Source organism: Sordaria macrospora, chromosome 4, assembly GCF_033870435.1.
Source record: "Sordaria macrospora chromosome 4, complete sequence".
In the NCBI taxonomy this organism is placed as follows: domain Eukaryota; kingdom Fungi; phylum Ascomycota; class Sordariomycetes; order Sordariales; family Sordariaceae; genus Sordaria; species Sordaria macrospora.
Window position 1 is genome coordinate 1222713 of NC_089374.1, and position 20461 is coordinate 1243173.

Here is a 20461-nt window from a genome sequence, read left to right on the forward strand (position 1 = left end):
CAGCAAAAATGCATGAGGAAAGACCCGACCTCAGAAAACTCGGAGGGAAGGAAGCAAATGGACTGTGAGGCCGAACTGCGTTTGACATTCAGACTTTGTCTTTGACACATCATGACGACAGTCTGGAGAGTCTCCCTGTGTGCGGACTTGTCTGCTTTCTGATCTTGTGCCTCAACGAGTCAACAGTGTCATCCCTCGACCAGTCAATGTCATCATCGCCTGGATATCGCTTCGGCACCTTTTCTGATCATCCCACTCAGTCCGGTCCGCTCTCACTGCTCACTTGGCGCTCGTCCGTCTTACCTTCGCTCTAGGGAGGGCATGATCAAGAACGTGATTGATCTGGACGGCGTTCCATCGAAGCGAACGGTACCGTGATGGCAGGTGCCAAGGCAGATCCTGAAACAGAAACAATGACGCCGGTGAGGTCGACGACGCGGGAGCTCAGCTCTTGAAACAGAGGCTCTTCGGTCGCGAGAAGCGCACCTCTGCAACGTCAGCAAGGACATCGTCCAGGGAGCCAGGCTCGCCAAACAGGGCAAGCTCCAAGTCGTTCCCCACGAAGTCAGTCTCCCCGTCCACCGCAACAGGCCAATCGGGTCTGTTTTGGTCCTGGCGAACCCTGCTGCGTGCCTGCGGTGCCTGCGTCCATATCGCATGAACTGAGAAGCATGTTCAGCATGCCATCGCGTGTCCAGAAGAGAACAAGTCCCCAGAGACGAAAAGGGGGCCACAATGCGACATGACCCCGCAAACATGCACGTTGACATTACAGAAATTAGTGGACGCAGGAACCGGCATTTCCGCTGATTTGACCGATTTTACACTGACTGTCTTGCAGGTCTTGGGGCTCGTTTAGCCTAGTATTGCCTAGTTCACCACCTGAAAGATATTACCATTCCCTGCGCTCAGACTCAGCAATGTTCTTGTGCGCCCAGCTCGAGGAGGAGAAAATTGCCAAACGCAGCTTGGGTGCAACCTGGGGGTCCAAGGTGTGAAACAAGCGCCTTTTGGATCAACTGTGGGGATCGAGTCTTGGGGATGCTTGATTCAGCTTTCAGGGGTCAGGAACAGAGGAGATGAAACGGAAAAGGGCCGTCACAGCTTCTTCCAGAATCATGGTCATATTACGTAAGGCGTCCTTCAGGAACAGAAAACAGTCAAGCGGACCACCACCGCCGGCGAGCCATGGAAGCCGGGGAGAAAAAGGCAGGCGAGAAAAGGGGGTCGCATCGACTATAGCTTACCTTGCGAGCTTGCTTACGACATCGACATCTGGGTAAAAGCCCGAAATTATACGGCTGCTTTCCGAGAAACAACAAATCCGCAAGGATAAGGAAGACACTGACAAAGCCCAGGATCAGAGAGACCTGGGCCATTTTCGGCTCATGCCAATGTCGTACAGCTTTCCACGCCAGTGTGTTTGCGGACGTCCTTGACATAGTCTGGGATGAGTCGGGCAAACTGGTCAGTGGTGCTCTCCGAGGATACGACGACGCTGCATCGCCAACCCTTCAGCCTGGACCTCATTCGGAATTCCACAACACCTCTGACCATCAACTATTCCGGCTTTGGGAACTTTCCGAGGCGTCGATATGCTGAGCAACGGCTCGGCTGACCGAAAAGGTCAAGAGACGTGCCATCGACAAGATTGACTGTCCGTGCGGAAGGACAAGGCTCTGGCTTACCATCTTTCTACGGGGTAAAAGATCCCGTACCCAGGGCTGTCCGCCAGCACGGTAATGGGAATGTTTGTGCACCAGACAAATCATCAATCGAGCAGAGTGTCAAGCCCGCACGCCTAGGTTTGACCAAGAGAAGCCACTAATAAGTGATGGGTTTAGGTTGAGACCAATTGTCCCTTTTATCTGGGGTTCGGTGATGGTTCAGCTGGACAAGAGGCCGCCCCCAAATATGCTAGACGACACCATCTTAGCAGCATTCTACGAGCCGCATGATATCCGGATACAACAACTTGAACAACGATGCATGGGAGAGGCCGTGCGTTAAGCGGTCAAAGTCGCCTCTTATCTTGGCTCATCAAGTCGACTGATTATCAACTAAGACAGCCACATGGGTAGACCCTGGGACCGGGGACAGCCTTGTTGGTTGACCACGGCAAGGGATCTGAAACATGACAGTCGTCGACACTAAACCGAAGGTTACTTCAATGTTTTTACGAAGTGTGGTTGAGAGGCACTACAAGGATCCGGTTAAGTGCTTCGACTCATGGTATGCAACGTCCTTGCGAATGTAGCAAGATGTCAGGCGGGGAAAGATGAAAGCAGTCACTCACACTTGTGGCTGGATCTAGATGAATCGTTGTCTATTGGACTTCCAGCCTTGGGCATTGCTGCTGGATTCATGCCCTTCAAGGTCATCTGCCAGCTAGTCAAGTGACCACGGAGTGCGCAAGTATGAAGAGGGTAGGTGCTGAAGTTAAGGCCTCATCCTATCAGCAGATGTTCATACCTCATTTCTCTGTCGAGAGAGTGCTCTCTCGACTTCCTTTTTGTCTCTCCAACCTATAACATGATCCTTGACGAAGCCCTGCCCTATGCCTCACCGCAGACGAATACAGCCTCACGATTTATGATTACCTCAAGGCGCTCATACAAGCCAAGGAAGGCGGGATCGACCATCTGAAACGGAGATAATCCCAGCAGCTCGATCGCTCTCCGCCCAATAGTTACCGTCGTGGTGTTGAACAGAGATAAGCTTCCCTTGCTGGACATGGTTCTCGACCGACTCAAGGGTACGACGCTGGGGTGGCCCAGTGGCAAAAAGCTAGGTATACGTCCAAGAAGCAACTCACCTCATTCCTTACTCCTGGTTCCCTTTTGTCCGTTATATCGTCACTCAAATGAGAAACCATGTCCCCTATAGTTGCCGGTATCTCCGAGCTCCCTTGTTGTTTGTGGTCCGATTCAAGGGACGATCGTTTACTGCTGCCAATTCTTCCGTCAACCAAGGATATTCATAGCTTGAAAAGGGCTTCATGGACCACCCCATGTTGAAGACGTGATGTCATTGAATTGTTATTCTCCGAGTGGAAGAGCATGTCGACATAGAATCTGCTGGTCGTAAGTACTATCTTCGTCTTTTGACAACATGTAGGAATGATACAGAGGACCTGGCCTTGTCAAGATGATCTAGGCTGGGCTAGATGAGTGGTGACGAAGGTGGACAAGAAAATGATATCTGCCCAAAGATATGCCGCTGTCAACGGTACCCCTGATCTCACGTTTACAAACACCAAACAAAAGTTGTGCACGGCATTTGACTATCCCAACTATTCTAGCACTTTCTGGTTATGTGGAAGGACGAGTAAGTATGCTCGATATTTCCTGCCTTTGAAGGTTGACATGAATCAGTGGCATCCAGGGTCCGAGTAAGTAAATCCATATCGGGTCGGTTTGTTCCCGTCTGTGCTGTGACGGCGCACGGCAATCATCCACCATCTGCAGAAGGGTAACAATGTGGGAATTCAAGATGTGTGAAAGTTCAGGGGAATCACTCATCCGACTTTGCAAACCTTGGATAGCACTTCTACCGAAAGAGTGAATCAAGTAATGTTTCTTATTAGAAACAGTCTCTTCCCGCAGGCAGGAGACTTTGACAATCTGTACGGGTTAGGGTTGCGAGTGCACTCAGGGAGATGGATGACAAAAAAAGGGGGGGTGTTCCAAATGTTCGAGAACACTCAACAACGGTTCAACTGCATCATTTACTCAAACCGAATGAATGTTCATAGACAAACAAACATGCTTGGATCTGCCGGAGGCAGCCTACTACCCCGCAAAGATTGAGCGTGGAAGTTTCCAAAAACTGTCAAGGCATACATCAATGGAGCCATGTCACCGGGACCCCGGGGAAGCAAACCTCACTCAAACCCGTAAGATTGCGATAGCAAAGTCGAAGAATGTGATGACAAGACGTTTTCCCCCAGATCCCTTTCCCCCTCGATGGTAACTGCGATCTTCTGAAAGGCCTGGAATTGGTGCACATAAATTTAAATTTTCGTTGGTTGATTCTAGTGCCCTTGTTCGTCTTCTCACAATAATGGTTTTAATGGGGCGTACTCGAAGGTCTTACTTATCCTTTCAAATGGTGTCAGAGAATACAGTGTTGGGAGCTAGCGCACCAAAAAGATGCCGGGAGTTAAAATACAAACCAAGGTCGAAGAAAGGGAAATTTAAAGGCAAGAGGTGTAAGCTCAGTCTTTGTTAGGAAAAGGGTAGAGGGGTCCTATATCCATACGATGACAGTCGGGATAGAATTGAAGGTCATGCAAGGACTGGAGTACATGCAAACCCAAGGATCTGACAGATGCTGGTTTGGCATAGGCCATCACAAGTTACTGGTAGTCTACTATCGGGATACCGACAGCGAACAATTAGGTATAGAGAGTTCAAGATTAATCTTGAATATCTGATATCAATACCCAACAGCAGGCCATCACTTCACAACGACCGTGATAAAGTGAACTCGGTGCTTTCCCGTGTTCCTTTTCCGGTTCCTTCCACTTCATAGTCAGATTCACGGCAAGCAAGTGCCTTAGGGACATAGCGTACCATCCGTCATGCGCACATACGCCACGAGAAGAAACACCATCCACAGAAATTCGCGTTCATGACGGAAGCTCGTTATTCCCTAGCTTGCTCAAGACGGCCTCTTTCTTTCATGTATATAATACATGGTACCCTTACATGCAATCCCACTCCCAACCAATACTAGACTACCATCTACATGGGACCAACACCCAAGTAATTGTTGGTAAAGCTCCAATCAAAGTCGTCCATAAACGCGTTCCATTCGAGCCGTTGGAAAGGGTCTGCCAATCCGAGAGAAGAGGAGTCGGGATTGTTGGATAGTCTTCCGTCTGCCGAGTAGAAAGGGTTAGTGTAAGTAACCATTGTCTTAAGATTGTCGGCAGAAAACACGGGATAGAAAGAAGAAGAAAAGAAAAGAAGAACGGGAGGCAGGGACAGCCAATGAGTCTTCCCCTTCTTTCCCGTTGCTCTCCATCGCTCCTTCTTGTACACCGTCCGACCGCCATTCTGAGGAAGGCGCGACCCGACAGTTTGAGTCGCAGGGAAATGGGAAAACAAAGAGAAGGAAAAAGAAGAAAAAAAGAAAGTTGCTTACGAATGCTTTCACCACTTCCATCACCATGCATACTCTGCACTTCCTGTCCACTCATACCCTGATCACCTGGTCTTATCCCACCCACACCGGCGCCTGGGTATTGTCCTTGCCCGTATGTACCAGCGTAAACTCCCGTACCCTGCTGGCCCTGCTGTCCCTGCTGCCCTTGTTGTTGACCTTGCTGCCCCTGGTACTGACCGCCCAGTTCTCGCCCTCCTTGCTGTCCCTGGCCTCCCTGATGTCCCGGAGGATTCATCCCCCCCACACTCGCCCTCGCCTTCTCAACATGCTGCTTCCACCTCCTCAAACACCCGAATGTCAGACTAGACCCCAGCCGATGTCTAAACACCGTCGTCGCGCCTCGCATCCCATCCTCTTGCTGCCGGTGCGGATGTTGGGGACTGTTGGTGTTAGGATCGGTGGGATCTAGCAATGTTTCGTAGCGGGGCAAAGCATGCCGCATGTTCCAGTACTTCTCTACCATGTTGGAAGCGCGCATGACGAGGTCGTCGCGCTGGACGGAGCAGCATCGGATCATGCGGAGGGCTTCGCGGACGAAGAGGTCGGCCGTATCACTGCTGGGAGATGCGGCACCTGTTCTGTTGCCGCTGCTGTTGCTTGTGGTGCTACTGTTTCTGTTGCCGATGCTGTTGTTGTGAGTGCTTCTGCCGTTAGGGCTGTTCGTGTTGTTATTGATATCGCCCATGTACGAGGCATTAAGTGCATTACTGTGGTTTTTGGTATACGGGGGCTGGGCGAGGTTCAGCGTCATGAACACGCAGATGGCGCTCAGCAAAGTGCGAAAGACAAAGTTGGGCGAGTAGTGCAAAAAGGCAGACTGGCTTTGGAGGGAGCGGGCTAGGTTGATGATCGCTTCGGCGGTGGTGTAGCACTTGATGACGTTCCGCTTGAGCATCTCTTCGCTGTAGCCGGGGAGGGGCATGAAGTAGTAGGTTTGGATCTCGAGGAGGGTGGAGAGAAGGATGAAGTGGTCGAGGTCTGTTTGTAGAGTTAGGGATGATGCCTTGAAACCGGACAAATGGTATAGATGAAGAAAGGGGTGCTCACCTGAGTTATCAGGGTACAGCAAGCATTGAATTTTACTGTACTCCTCTTCCATTTGCGCCACTAAGCGATGCGAGACACCTTGGGACTGCTCGAGAGAGGCAGACATGGTGCTGATGAGTTTGTTAGCAAACCTGGCGGTTTCTAGATGCAAAATGAAGTAGCGAGGCATTGATATCGAGCTACTCCCGTCTAGGAGCGAGTCTATGGTCTGGTTGAATAGTAGACTCGGAGACGGGCATCCCATGTAAGCAGCAGCTCTGTATATGAACGGTTAACACGTGTTCACACCCGGAGCAAAATGTTAAAATGTTAACTTACCGGTGAGATATGATAGCACACCCAGCCCATGTGTACGTTGCCTCCTCATCGGTCGTATCGACTTTATCAAGAAGTCCAGTAAACTCTGTATGAGCGCCACGGCCGGTATGAAGCCCAATCAAGAGAGCCGAGTTCATAGCTATGCCCGTAAAGATCATTGACGGATCAGTCAAGAACCTGATATCAGGGAATGGCCATGTCGCCACGAGCAGCAAGGCGTTTATGATGGGCAGCTTCAAGGGCGGCCGTGATATCGTGTTCCATATTTCCGGCAACAGCGAGTCCATCAAAAACTGATACACCGAGTCATCCTTGGCAAACCGACGGCATGCCGTCATGATGATGGCCCAAAAGAGGACATGGCCCCTCTCATAGCAGACATCTGGATCCCGCTGGCGAACGACGGGGAAGTAAGGGTGAAAGTGCTCAAAGTATCTGTCGAAATAGTAGTTTATGTCGTCTCCGGAGAATACACGTGAGCCGAGGGCTCGAGGTTGAGCTGGACGCCTCAGCCCAGCCAGACTAAAACTAACAGAGGCAGCATCGCTTGCTCTGGGAGTAAGAGTGGAGGCTTCGCTGGATATCGAGAAGGGCCTTGGCCGAGTGAAGATGGGCGGCGGTAGTGTTGGAACACCAAGGCCAGAGAGAAAGGGCCCGGGTAGGGTTCCAGGAGTAGGTAGTCCTCCAGCCAAGGTTCCAGATAGGGTTCCAGGTAGGGTGAGCTGTGGGAGTGAAGGGACTGGCGGACTCGCGCTCGAGAACTGAACCGGACGTATAGGAGGCAGTTCAGTAGTGAGGCCACCGAGTGAAGGTCTTGGAGCAACAGTGTTCTTGAGCGACTGGAGTTCCGCCGCCAACTCTTCCAGCTTGCTATCAAGAGTTAGCCGTCGTTGTTTTACTTCAGGTACTAAGGGGTACCCTAACCCTGGGCCTTATGCGACCAACCTCTTTTTGGACGCTCTCTTGTAGTTCTTGTCCACGATACACTCAAGGTCTAGCTTGGTGCACCGGAGACACGGCTGTCCCGGAGTAAGACTTGCATTACACCTCACCTGCGGAGTGTGTGTGTGTAACGTCAGCGAGACCAATCATAACGAGGGTCCCGTGGTGGGAGCAAGAGGAGAGAAAGGCATGGCATCAAAACAGCCCGAGCGGGAGGTCTTGGGCAGATCACACACCAGGCTCAAGCTACTGCTGCCATGTCGCATGGGGAAGGGTTGTTCATAGTAGAGAATCCTCATACTGTACGTACCTTGGAATCTCGGCACCGAATGCAGGCCGTATTTCGCCGTATCCTGGGGGGCGTTGATCCTGTTGAGGGTGGTGGTGGCCCGGGGGGTAGTGACGAGCGGTCTCTCGGAACCGGTTTCGGCGATGCATCCCGTCCAGCGGTCCCGGCTCCGGCGACGGTCACGGTATCGGCAGAAGTGACAGGTGGAGTTGCAGAGTCGGGGTTCCTTGGTAGGGCCATGGATTAATAAGGTGGGATGAAAGAAGTAGTCGGGTCTTAATTGCCAAGTGACATTTCAAAGACTTAATTTCGATCAAGAAGCCGATGATTCTTTCAAATGCAAAAGGAGGTTACAATACAAAGGGAAAAGCTGACAGACCAAAACTGGAGCTCCATGCTATACCATAGCGGGTTTGGCCACCGCCAAGTACTATAGGTAGGTATACAGTCATCTCTAGTGGCAGCGGCACCTAGCTCCCGTCGACCGCGACTGTCATTGCGATGGCCCGGATTCGGTTGTTGCCCGCCTGTAGTCGAGCGCCGTTGTCCTGGGGCCGTTGTGGAAAGTGCTGTGTCACGTGGAAGAGCCTGGAATACCCGCTGTACGAAAGGTCAAACCCACTGGATTTTAGGGCACCTTCCCCCCTTTGTCAGTGGGTAAACATCAACAACCCACTGTTTGGTTGAACCTTTCATCGCAAACAGTCTCGTCGCCGAACCAAAGATGCAACCACCATTCTTCAAAGTTCGGGTCATTTCCATCCCACAGGTCGCGACTTGACATCCAGAATAAGAACCAAATTGATGGACGGCATCTGATAATGCACATAATCCATCATTATGGTCACCACCGTCGCAACCCCTGGTCCGCGAAATGACTTCTTCAGACAGGTTCGTGCAAACGCATCCATCATTCGAGGTTTCTACCGATGCTGACCTATCCCCAGCTCAGGACAGTCTGTGTCCCCTTGAGCCGCCTCGCCCTCCAGTCAACAGACAAGGCGGCTGCTTCCAAGGAAATTTTCGCTCTCGTTGAGTCGCTTACTGGCTTATGGGCAGCTCAAGTGAGCAATGATTCCACTATTCTGGATGAGAAGTTGGCCGAATATGCCTTCTTCCCTGTCAGTCACCTGCTCCGCTTCCATGATCAGTTCCCGATTCGCGTGATCGAAGCCATCATCAAGTTTCTAAGGTTCCTCATCCAATACGGCTGGAAGCACAAGATCTCAGAGGACTTGGCCATACAGCTGCTATTCTTCTTCTCGTTCACCATTAGCGGTACCCCAGGACAGGCCAAGAATCGTCATGTGCCCGAGGAAACCGTCGTGGAAGGATTCAAAGCTCTCGAGGCTCTCATTGTCGCGATAGGACCCTCAAGCTTACTGGCAAGTAAGGCACCTGGAGAGGAGAATGAGACAGTGACAGCATTGGGGCCTGCCATTACGGTCATGCTGGATGGGATCACCAACGGTGTTGCCCCTGCGGTTCAGCTGGAAGCGCTGCAGTGCTTGCAGGCTGTTTACACTACAACACGCAATCAGCATGTCCTTGCCAGGTTTCTTCCGGGTACGGTGTCATCGCTCACCAAGGCTCTGGCACCGCCACTACAGCAAAAGACACAGAGGAGGGTTCTGGTACGATGCTTACAAGTTCTCAATCTCGTTCTTGTCAACGTTTTGGGTGACTTCAAGGTTAGGGGGATATTGAAGCAGATCGAGACGGAAGACAAGGCGAAAAAGGATGCTCAGCCTAGCGATGGCGCAGAAAAGCCCCAGACTGAACTGACATCCGCTTGGCTCAGGGCTACGACAGCTCAGATCAAAATCGCATTGGCCGCAGCGCTCAAAATCCGGACTCATGAGGCTCAGGACGTTCAGTCAGCTGTCAGCAAGTTTTGTATCAGCCTGTTGGACGAATGCCACTTATCACTAGCCAACTGCCAGTCGATCCTGGTAGAGAGCGCAATGATGGTCGAGAACGAAGAGACCGAACGGTCAATGCTCGAAACCAGCTTACAGGATCTTGCGGCTATACACCCCGAGCTGGGCGATTGTATTCAGGCTACACTTTACAACTGGGTCACCAGCCTCCCTAGGTTGATACAGTCTAACGATGACCGCATCAAGCAGCTTGCAGTTAGAAACATACTCAGGGGCTCCAAAATGGCTTCAGGCATGGGAATGGGCTCGTCGACGCTGAACGATTCCTTGGGCGATTCTCTGCGAGACAGCATAGTTGCCTTGATCAAGAGCTCAAAGCCTTCAAAGGTCGTGGGAGATGTTGACGAGACTAGTCTATCTACAGCCACTGACCTCGCTGTGTCACGCCCTGACATTCAGACATATCCTCCAGTTTTGCTGGACTCGGAGGGCATCAGGTCGACAAGGGCGGAAATCACCAAGCTGATAGCCAACATTGGCTCGCCAGCTCAGCAAACAAAGCTAGCCGCTGCAATGTTAGGTTACCTACGAGACTCCGAAGGCGTCGAACAGATCGCCTCATACTGGCTTGCCTTTGAGCTTCTCAAGACAACGTACAATAGTACGTCGGATATGGAGGAGCTATTGGACATGTCTTCTCTCGATGAGAACCAATACCAAGAACAGGTCTTCCAGGAGCTCTACGATTTCTCTGCTTCCGTCTTGGCTTCCCATTCGGACTCACAAGATAACGACTGGCGTATTGAGGCGATTGCGCTCGAAGTGACTGCTTTTGCGGCATCTCGTATGAAGGAAGAGTTCCGGCCAGAGCTGATCGATGTGCTCTACCCTGTCACCACATTCCTCGGGTCGCCAACACCGCAACTGCGCAGTCATGCTATCACCACATTGAACGTGATAGCGGCCTCATGCGGATACAAGAATGTCTCGGAGCTGGTAGTCGACAATGCGGATTACATGGTCAACTCCATCTCTCTCCGCCTCAACACGTTTGACATCTCTCCAGCCTCCACCAAGGTACTGGTGATGTTGATACGCCTGACGGGACCAAGGCTGATTCCCTTCCTGGATGACGTTGTAGCCGCCATCTTCGCAGCCCTCGACAACTATCACGGCTACCCCGTATTTGTCGAGAGTCTATTCTCCGTTCTCTCCGAGGTAGTCACCCAAGGCGTCAAATCAGACATGCTTCTTCTCGAAGGATCCAACCCACAAACCGTCAGCCACCTCAAACGAGGCCCGAAACCACTCGGCGTCGGTTACATCATTGACAGCCTCAACAAACGTGGCGAACGAACCAAGCGGGCCCGAGAAGAAGAAGAGGCTGAACCACCTCGCCCACACCCCAAAGAGGCATGGGGCCCGGGCAAAACCAAGGAAGCATCCGAAGCCAAATCCCTCCTCGACCAGCTGGAGAACCCCGACCCGGAAGAAGACGACAAAGAAGATGGCCTACCAGATGACCCCTCCTCAGCCCTCGCCACCCGCGAAGACGACGAAAAGAAGAACCAGCCCTCCAACACACCCACCTACGCTCTGCTCACCCGCGTCCTCACTCTCTCCCAGCACTACCTCACCTCCCCCACACCTACCTTGCGCAAGTCCCTGCTCGACCTCGTGGCCACCGTCTCACCTGCCCTAGCGCCCGACGAAAATGCCTTTTTGCCACTGGTCCACACTGTCTGGCCGGTTGTGGTAGCGCGTATCAAAGACCCGGAACCGTTCGTGGCGATTGCGGCGTGCAAGGCTTTGGCAAGCATGTGTGAAGCTGCGGGTGATTTCATGGCTAGTAGGTTCAAGCAGGAGTGGGGCGATGGGATGGGGAAGTGGTTGAGGGGGGTTAAGAGGGAGGCTGTTAAGGGGAGGGATATGCCAAGAAGAACGGGGACGGGAGCCGGAAGAGCATTTATTACTGGTGGCGTCAAGGTCGAGGACAGGGAGATTATGCTGCCTATTCGTGATGCCACTGGTGGACAGCATCTGAGCTCAAAGCAGTTGGTTCCGACAACGAGCTCTGTCAGTGGAGCGCTGGGCAGGTTCTCGCAGGCTCATCAGCTGTGGGATGCGGCGCTGGGGCTGATTACGGCCATTTTGAGGTATGTGAGAGTGGATGACGAGATGTTTGATGATATGCTGGAGGTGATGGTTGATGTGTTACATGAGCCGGAGAGGAGGGGTTTGAAGGAGGCGCTGGAGACGATCAATGCTGATGCGGTTTGGTTGGCGTTGTACGAGAGAGGAAGAGTGAAGGGGATCAAGAGTAGGCCGCGGTCTGTGGACGGGCTGGGTTTTGAGTTTGTGAGGGTGCCGGGTGTGGTGGTTTAGGAGAGAGACTGAGTGTTTGCGATGGCGCAGGTATTGTAAATCTGTCTACATGATTTCGATGAGTTTGATCAAGATAGATGTAATGTGATCAAGATCGATTTTGGTACAAGAAAAGTGCAGGGTAGGTAACGATAAATTGACTGCGGCCCCCAACCGGGTCTAATATCTTTGAACAAGTACATGGAGGGGTTAGGGTTAAGCATGCTACTTCGGCTTACCCCTCCCGAAAGAACCCAACCTCCTGCATCCTCCTGCAGGCTGCAGCACGCTTCCGTTCATGCCGTTGGTCAGTTTGTCCTATCAAATCGTCCGATTCAGCTTTCCATCCAGGGGCGGTGTGGATTCTTTCTTTCGTCCAAAAGTCCCAACAAACTTTCGAGTGAGTGCAGTCTTTAGGGTCCACGGGGCCACTTGTGCAGTTGTGCAGTTGTGCAGTTGTGGTGCTTGCAACTGAAAAACACCAGTCATCTTACACAAATTCACATCTCCACATAAACAAAACAAGACCACCACTATCATCAAAGTCCGTACACGGTTGATAGCCCGTTTTGTTCTTCTTTTCAACTCAAATACGCTCATAAAGGGAGCAACCATGTCCTCCTTCCTAAAATTCCTCGTCTCCTCCGGGGACGCCAACTCCCCACGCCGGCACAAACACCCTTACTACCCGCAGACTGTTGTCGTCCCCAACTATGCGCCCAACACTTTGCAGCTGCCCATGGTGCTCGGCGCATTTGGCGGCGCCGTGTCGCTCTTGATGGTGGCTGTGGTGGCCGTGGGGAAGAAGGTTAATAAGCGGTTGACGTGGAAGGATGCGGGGGTGTTGAGCTGGTTTACCCTTTGTGAGTTTGCAATCTCTGGTTTTCTCTTTGGGTTGAGCAGGTGATGGAGGAGGAGATTATGGCCTGTGAGGAAAGGAATTAGGGGGGAAGTAATGGATGTGTTGAGGTTTGAGAGGGGAAGGGAGTGATGGGTCGTCAAAGTTGGCGGAGGAGTTGACACGAGTCAAGACTGGATGAGATGTGCTAATGAGGACAATATGCGAACAGGTGGTTTCTTGCATTGTTTCTTTGAAGGTAAGATCTCAATTTCTCAGCATTTCCATCTTTGAAACAACACGAACTAACAGCATCATCAGGATACTACGTCCTCAACCACGCCACCCTCGCCGGTAAGCAAGACATCTTCGCCCAGCTGTGGAAGGAGTACGCGCTGTCCGACTCGCGGTACATGACCTCCGACCCCTTCATGCTTTGCATTGAGGCCTTGACCGTTCTCACCTGGGGTCCTCTCTCCTTCCTGGCCGCCTTCGCCATCATCAAGGGCAACAGCAGCCTGCGCCACATCACCCAGACCATCGTCAGCGTTGGCCACCTTTACGGCGTCGCCCTCTACTTCGGCACCTGCTTCTTCCAGGAGAAGTTCCGCGGCATCTCGTACAGCAGACCGGAGACGCTGTACTACTGGGTTTACTATGCCAGCATGAACGCGCCTTGGGTTATTGTCCCTGCTAGTATGTCCAGCCAGTCCCTCTTCCCCTTTGCTTCTTCTGTCCCGGTAAAAAGACTGACAAAATTCCCACAGTCCTTCTCTTCCAAAGCACCCGCACCATCCGCCAAGGCCTCTCGGTCCTCAACAAAGTCAAGAGCATGAAGGGCGACTCCACCTCCTCCAGCGGCAGCAGCATCTACAGCGGCAAGGCAGAGAGCATCAGGTCTTTTGACGGCAGCAGTGAATCCAAGAGCAGCAGAAAGGCCGACAGGGAAAGCAAACGCGAGCCCAGCAGGGATAGCAGAGATGGAGGCGAAAAGAGCAGGAGGGATCGTGTCGCGGAACAGCAGGCGGCCTACCTCAGGGGAGATGATGGCAGGCCCGAGAGCATTGCGGAGAGCAAGTATGAGAACTGGGAGGACAGCAGGGCGGACGCGAGGGAGCAGTTGAGGAAGAAGAAGACAGTGAGGAGGGAGTGAAGATGGCAGGATGGATGGATGGATATGATCTTATGAGATGAAATGGTGTGGGCCATCAAGGTGTAAGGCTGTATAAGAGATGGGATGACAGGCACGAGCCACAAGTCGGCCGGTTCTTGCATTGCATGGAGCCCGGAGTGGTAAGGTCCACTCCTGCGGTCCGGTGATGCGGGCACGAGCACGGGCATGAGGTCGGGTCATGTCCGGCGCGGGATCGGGCGTTGAGACATGTGCACCTCTCGTGGCTCTTGGTTCGGGATGATGAATGACGGGTTGGGTCGGTCGGCGTCTTGGTGTTTTTTCTCCCTTGATAAGTACATACTTCAAATCTGTTGGATAGACATTAAGAGCTGCATTACTGTATATATGGCGATCTACAGTGACTACAGTAGGTAGTGCAAGTGCCTCGGCATGTTCGTCACCGAGAGACGAGTTTGCGAACTGTTCATAACCCAACCAAGGGTTTCAACTCTCCGCATCATTTGATCCATTCTGCAAAAGTGAAGCCATTCATGATCGTCCTCGATGGCACATATGTGTCAACCGTTGAACCTTAATTCATGCTGGAAATCCCGGTTTCCCCAACTTTTTAGTCACGGATGGTTCACGTGCAGTTGAGTTGGAGGGTGTGATGGAGTTAGCTAGGTACTTGTCTTCACATGTTCTCTTCCTCCTAATTGGATGTCTCTCTTTAATGACCCCTTCCCCATATTACCCATTACAGATGCCATCCTTGTTGCTCCCTTGCTGTCTGCCAGGCCAACCCCGGATTGCCGAGGCTCACAGCTGACAAGACCCAAAAAGCCAACTGAAGGCGAGCGCTGTTGCCGTTCAATTCTGTCCATGTCATTCATGATCCTTTATTCTGAGAATTAACATCAAATGACACTTGCATGTCCACCTGCCTTCCGCGATATCAACTCTGCACTGCGCCTTTCACATCATTCAGCAATTCAATTGAACGACTGCCTGCTCTGATCGCATTGGATCGCGCATTTGATTGTATCCGACACCCTTTCAACCACCCACTAGTGAGCGGGTTCACACATATCTCCTTCTTTCGTTTTTCAGCTCTCTTCGCGCGCCAGACGGGGGCGCACCAGATTCCTATTCAGGCCAAGAGAAAAACATCCGAGTTCACCTGCCACCGCTAGCCACCGCCAATCCCAATCGATCCCAGTTCGCTCCAACCCCCTCTCCAGGGCGTCCTCTACCCCCGGTTTTTCCACTGTCTATCGCGCAATTGCAATAATTCACACTCCATCAACAACTACCTAGTAGGTAGGGACTGAGGAAGTGGAAGACTACCGTCTGTCGGATACCCCAACAATTCCAATCACGATGGCTTCCAATAATCTCGACACATCGTCATATCTCAGTCCGAGCATGAACGGATCCGGAATCATGTCGTCCTCGCTCTCGTCGCTCTCGCCGTCCGTCTCCTCGGCGCGCCATTCGTCCTCGTCCAACATCTCAAAGGCCTACAGACAGGCCTCAACACTATTCCTCACCCGTCGACTGCCCGAAGCTCTGTCGACCGTTCTACCTTTAATCACACCGTCCCCTTCCGAATCCGCCACTCCCGGTGATGTCGCTTCTGGCGCCGCTGCACTCGACCCGGCACCTGTCGCCAAGGCGTCGCGATCCACCAGGATAAAGGTGTGGAGTCTGTACCTGACCATCCTCAATGCGATCCTGGAGTTGAACTCGGACGAGGGCAAGGACGCCTTTGGCACGCACGAGTGGAGGGCCCTCTGCCACAAGGTGCGCGAGGGCGAGGTTTGGGAGGAAGTCGTGCGTAACGGATACCATGGGTCGGAGGGAGACGTGGATGCAGATGTGGTTATTAACCTGTAAGTCGTCAGCCCTGGCAACACAACACCATGATCACCAGCCAGCCAGCCAACAAGGTACTAACACACCCCATCTTACAGAGCCACCCTCCTCCTCGGCCACGCCAAAACCCAAACCCTCAACCAAAAGCGTCTAGAAAACTACCTAGCCGCCGCCCGCACCCCCAACCTCGACTTGACCGACCGTCTTTCTGGTCCTGGCGCTTCCTCCGCCTCTCCAGCCCGTCGTCTACGCTCATCCTCCAAATCCGGAGTCCCTGGTCACGGCGCCGACACCCCCCGCGACCTCAACGCGCGCGTCAAGATCCTCGAGCTGTACACTTTGCACGTGCTCCCGCGCAATGACGAGTGGGCGTGCGCGCGCGAGTTCATCAACATGAGTGCGGTGCTGGACGACGAGCGGAAAGAAGCCTTCATCCAGGCTTTGGACTCGCTGAAAGAGGAGCAGGAAGAGGCGGAGCGCAAAGCGCGCGAGAAGGAGGATGCGATTCGCAAGGATATCGAGAACGCGCGCAAGCTGAGGGCGGAGAACGAAGAGAAGGAAAAGAAGAGGCTGGAGGAGGAAAGGCTCAAGAGAGAAGCGGCGGGGGCAAATACGGCGGTTAGTGTGGGGAGCGGACCGACGACGGAAGGTGATTTTGGTGTCGATGGCGGTTCTGCGGCCAAGGGGACAGGGACAACGAAGAAACCGAGTCTGAAGAAGAAGGCTTCTTCGTTGAAGAATGGAGGGGCTTCGTCGTCATCGGCGAAACCGGCCAGGCCGTCCAGAAAGGGAGCGTCATCACCGACTGCGACGAAGACGACGGGTTCTTCGAGCGCAGTGGCTGGCCCAGGAATGGGCACGAAAGCGTCCTTGATATTGAACAATATCCGGTCGGTGCTGGATCAGGTCATGACGGCGTTCCATGGGAACCCATTCCTGCTGTACCGGACGTTGGCGTTTATCGTTGGGTTCTTGCTGATGTTCAGTAACAAGAGGGTGAGAGAGAGAATCACAAAGGTGGTGCAGCAGGGGTGGGGGAAAGTGAGGGCTACAGCTGGAATGGGTATGAAGGTCAGTTACATCTGATCTGATTCGGCGGCTGCTGCTGTTTGGATATCGGTTTTGTTTGGTGTCAAGACGGGGCGGAATATTTACCTGCTCTGATGATAATTAGCATTGCGCGGCTGTTGGGGCAGCAGGTTTTTGGCATGTGAAAGAGTATTGTTTCAAGTCTATCGTTAATGGATAATGCATCATGGAAAATAGCTTATTTCGAACGTTTTCTGTTCATAATCAAAAGAGATGACACATACCAATGCAAGCTGATACGTAATCAATGTCTCTGAAGAAGACCCATCAATGTTTTGTCCTTGCTTCTCAATTTCGTCTTTCTCCATTGTAGGCTTGCCCTCTTATGCAATTGCAATGTTGTGTATGTAAACAAAACTCCTTAACGCCCATGATGCCGAATCAAATGCTGCTTGAGCTTGCGACAACTCCCCTTCTCAACACTCTCCCCTTTCCGGTGCTCTTATTCCCGTCTCAGAGCACCCTTAAACATCTGAGAAATACCCAACCAAACCAATCTCTCCACAGAAGCCCGTACCCGGGCGTCTCTATTGTTAAAATGTTCGATTTGTTTTCTTTTGGTAAAATAGCTGTTGTTCGAAAAACACTCTGTTAGCCTCTGACCTTGATCTCTACCAGCACAGCACACCACGGCAAACCAGCCCCATCCATTTTCTCATTCCACGGCAGGTCCGAAAGGGAAGATGAGAAGGAAGGAAAACCACCAAACAGAGAAGGGGTAAGGTAGAAACTTACATCCGTCCTGGAACTACCCAGATTTATAATCTTGGGACACCCATCCCTGTCCTTTTCGAGTCTGGTGCACTCGAAGCAGTAGAACGCGTCCGAGATGCCCTCGCCACCGCACACCACGCACTTGTTCTGGTAATTGCCGAACGAGCACTCGTCGCAGATGCGCACCAGTGTCGTGGGACGCACGTACGAGTCGCATACGGGGCACTTGCCGTCGCACTTGTCGCAAAGACGGCCGATGGCGATGCCGGATTGTTTGCGGCACATTACTAGATCGCTTTGTGGAGGGTTAGTATGAGAATCTTGGAGAAGGGAAGGGGGAAACGGATGTTGAAGTGTAGTACAGGCCTAGGTAGGGCTAGTCGTCGGGTAAGGAGGGAAGAGGTGCAACGTACGGATGATGGCGAGACATGGTGGGCTAAAGAGAGTTTGGGTGTTTTCGCGACGGTTGGTTGAGAGATTGAATAGTTGTCGAGGAGAAGAAAGGCACGCGTGGTGCTGTCGCGTATTACAAAAGTGGTCGCTCGAAAGATGCGGTGGACAATAAGTCCGGTCTCGAATGGCGCTTGTCGTCGTAAGTCGAGGTCGTTATGGACGGTGATGTAAGGCGAAAGATGCGACGGACACTGGGCGATAATGATAAGTTGTATCGTGTGGAATTGGATTTCGTCAGCCTCGGCGGTAAGTGGGTCGCGATGTGGCGTCTCTTCTAGCGTTTTCCGCGTTTTCGTTTGTCAGCCTCGTGGAAGGGGCGGATCCTTCAAATGCCAAGACATGCGACCTGTGCAGGAAAGTGGGGTTGGCTTCCCCAGCTGCTTCCCGGCTCCGAACAGTGGATTCGGGTTCGCGCGGCCTCGAACATTGACAGCGGGTTAGACAATCCACTTTCGGGGAAGCTTCTCACTGAAGAAGTTCTGGACACTGGTCACTAACAATTTGACTCTTCAATACACCAACAGCTCCCGACAACGAAACCGTGTTGGAGATCAAACAGGGACCGGCCAACCAACATATATCTTCGACCTAATAACTCCAACCAACAACAAAGGCTTTTTGTCACAAGGATCCATTCTTTCGCCAGTCACGTCGGACCTACACATAGCGTGCTCCTCGTTACGCTTTTCCCCATCTTACCACTCCAACACTCTTGCTTCAGCTTCAACGCCAAGCTGCTGTCGGTCTTTGCTTTACAACAAACGCGACGGGACCTTTCAACTCGGCACCACTCATGTCTTCGGAGCAGATGATGGAAACAGAGCCCCAGGACTTGGCTGCCCAGAAAAGAAAGGCCTCCTCCTCGCCGTCCCCAGACGATGGTGTAGCTGCTAAGCGCACCAAACTAGAGGACGAAAATGGCCGGGACAAAATCAGTGAAACCGTTGAAGGGGAACCGAAGCCGGAAACTGGGAAGACGGAGGAAACCGTAAAGGACTCGACGGAGGAGCCAGTCGGCACTACAGGGGAGGATCGCGTCTCGTCACATACCAAGGAGGATGATCACCCGGAGGAGAAGGAGACTATGGTACGCGCCGACGAGACCACGGCTCACAGCCCAGTCACTGCTACGAGGGAGTCAGACGCGCAAAGGGAATCATCGTCTCGAAAGGCAGCAGTTAGCCCCGAACAATCGCGGAAGAATGTCAGCATGGAGGAGAAGAAACGGGGTCGGCGCTTGTTCGGTGGCCTTCTTAACACGCTAAGTCAGACCACGCCCAACAAAGCACAACAAAACAGGAGAAAGGAAATCGAACGCCGCCAGCATGAACGAGTGCAGCAGCAGAGAGTCGAGGATGATAGGCGCAGAACCGACCTGCTTGCTGAGCGCAGACGCTTCCGGGACGCTAAGCAGGTGGACTTTGAAGAGCGAATGGTGGGTATCCGTTGGGAAAGAAGTTTTGTCATGGTTGCTAACAGATGATTGTTGTAGATGCACCGGCGGCATGAAAAGATGCTTATTTTGGCTCACAGCTTACGAACCGTCAGCGAGCCTGTAGTTGTAAGCATATCACCCTTGATAGAGAAGACGGCTTGATTCCAAGACTAACAATCCGACCAGTACTACAAGCCATGGGAGCTTACCAAAGAACAAGAGCGCATCATCGATGAGCAAATCCGCGAAGCCGAGGAAACCGTCGCCAAGGAGGTGCGCCAGTTCGAAATTAAACACGGGCGGCCGCCAAAGATCGAGGCCAAGGTCCAACCAAAGGCCGAGATCCCACCACCATCAACCCATGATGACGAGGTCATGAAAGAACAAGATCAAGTTGGTGAGCAGCCTAACAAGTCTTCAGAAGATGCTAACCATGATGTTGTTCCGTCATTGTCATCGGACGGTATGCCGCCACCAGCAGCAACAGAAGCAGCAGCCCCCCCGAGCACAAGCACGGGCGATGACAAGGGCGTTACTGCCGCTAGCATTGATACTACCGCTCATGACCAGGACCATGATGGAGACGAGATGATACAGGACGGGGAGGATATGGTCATATACTAGAGGTAACTTTACCTATTCCTTCTATCGCCAAATATCCCGGTGTGGTTTTCGATCTGTCAGTTATTGTCATGGGTTGTTGTCCCAAACAACGTTTTGGTTGTCGAAAGCCAATTGGCTCTGGCTGATGGCATTGCTTATTATGTTGGAACCGTTTGAGTAAAAGTGCAAGGATATTCCATATCCAAGAAGAGAGGTGGGAATCAATGGGCAAGTACGCACATATCGTGATATATACTTGCGTTTTCGTTTTGTTAGATGCTCTACTGAGCAGAATATTTCTTTTGATAGCGTGCTCTGAAGCCCTCTTCAT

The 20461-nt window shown here is 52.3% G+C and overlaps 7 protein-coding genes across 7 annotated transcripts; 5 read left to right on the forward strand and 2 right to left on the reverse strand.

Annotated features, from left to right (window-relative positions):
- Positions 1-206: 206 nt before the first annotated feature.
- Positions 207-314, forward strand: SMAC4_13614 (uncharacterized protein; the record flags this gene model as incomplete). Its single annotated transcript, XM_066091505.1, has 1 exon — positions 207-314. One exon carries the CDS (start codon positions 207-209, stop codon positions 312-314), a length of 108 nt encoding a protein of 35 aa, XP_065946757.1.
- A 4080-nt stretch (positions 315-4394) lies between these two features.
- SMAC4_06478 (uncharacterized protein) lies at positions 4395-8100 on the reverse strand. The gene is made up of 6 exons (XM_024655535.2): positions 7787-8100; positions 7480-7586; positions 6535-7404; positions 6217-6473; positions 5149-6147; positions 4395-4882 (listed from the first exon to the last, which is right to left on the reverse strand). Exons 1-6 carry the CDS (start codon positions 8003-8005, stop codon positions 4746-4748), a joined length of 2589 nt encoding a protein of 862 aa, XP_024511411.1. The 5' UTR covers positions 8006-8100; the 3' UTR covers positions 4395-4745.
- A 539-nt stretch (positions 8101-8639) lies between these two features.
- On the forward strand, positions 8640-12030 carry SMAC4_06477 (uncharacterized protein; the record flags this gene model as incomplete). The annotated part of the gene is made up of 1 exon (XM_003344228.3): positions 8640-12030. The coding sequence occupies exon 1, from the start codon at positions 8695-8697 to the stop codon at positions 12028-12030; it is 3336 nt and encodes a 1111-aa protein (XP_003344276.3). The 5' UTR covers positions 8640-8694.
- A 399-nt stretch (positions 12031-12429) lies between these two features.
- Positions 12430-14539, forward strand: SMAC4_06475 (uncharacterized protein). Its single transcript, XM_066090458.1, has 4 exons — positions 12430-12872; positions 13080-13106; positions 13169-13543; positions 13615-14539. Exons 1-4 carry the CDS (start codon positions 12623-12625, stop codon positions 13998-14000), a joined length of 1038 nt encoding a protein of 345 aa, XP_065946758.1. The 5' UTR covers positions 12430-12622; the 3' UTR covers positions 14001-14539.
- Positions 14540-15236: 697 nt separating this feature from the next.
- SMAC4_06474 (uncharacterized protein) lies at positions 15237-17147 on the forward strand. The gene is made up of 2 exons (XM_003344225.2): positions 15237-15853; positions 15935-17147. The coding sequence occupies exons 1-2, from the start codon at positions 15342-15344 to the stop codon at positions 16920-16922; spliced, it is 1500 nt and encodes a 499-aa protein (XP_003344273.1). The 5' UTR covers positions 15237-15341; the 3' UTR covers positions 16923-17147.
- A 59-nt stretch (positions 17148-17206) lies between these two features.
- SMAC4_06473 (uncharacterized protein) lies at positions 17207-18298 on the reverse strand. The gene is made up of 3 exons (XM_003344224.2): positions 18053-18298; positions 17661-17934; positions 17207-17494 (listed from the first exon to the last, which is right to left on the reverse strand). The coding sequence occupies exons 1-3, from the start codon at positions 18067-18069 to the stop codon at positions 17459-17461; spliced, it is 327 nt and encodes a 108-aa protein (XP_003344272.2). The 5' UTR covers positions 18070-18298; the 3' UTR covers positions 17207-17458.
- Positions 18299-18407: 109 nt separating this feature from the next.
- Positions 18408-20440, forward strand: SMAC4_06472 (uncharacterized protein). The gene is made up of 3 exons (XM_003344223.3): positions 18408-19527; positions 19585-19653; positions 19714-20440. Exons 1-3 carry the CDS (start codon positions 18886-18888, stop codon positions 20149-20151), a joined length of 1149 nt encoding a protein of 382 aa, XP_003344271.2. The 5' UTR covers positions 18408-18885; the 3' UTR covers positions 20152-20440.
- The last annotated feature ends 21 nt before the right edge of the window (positions 20441-20461 follow it).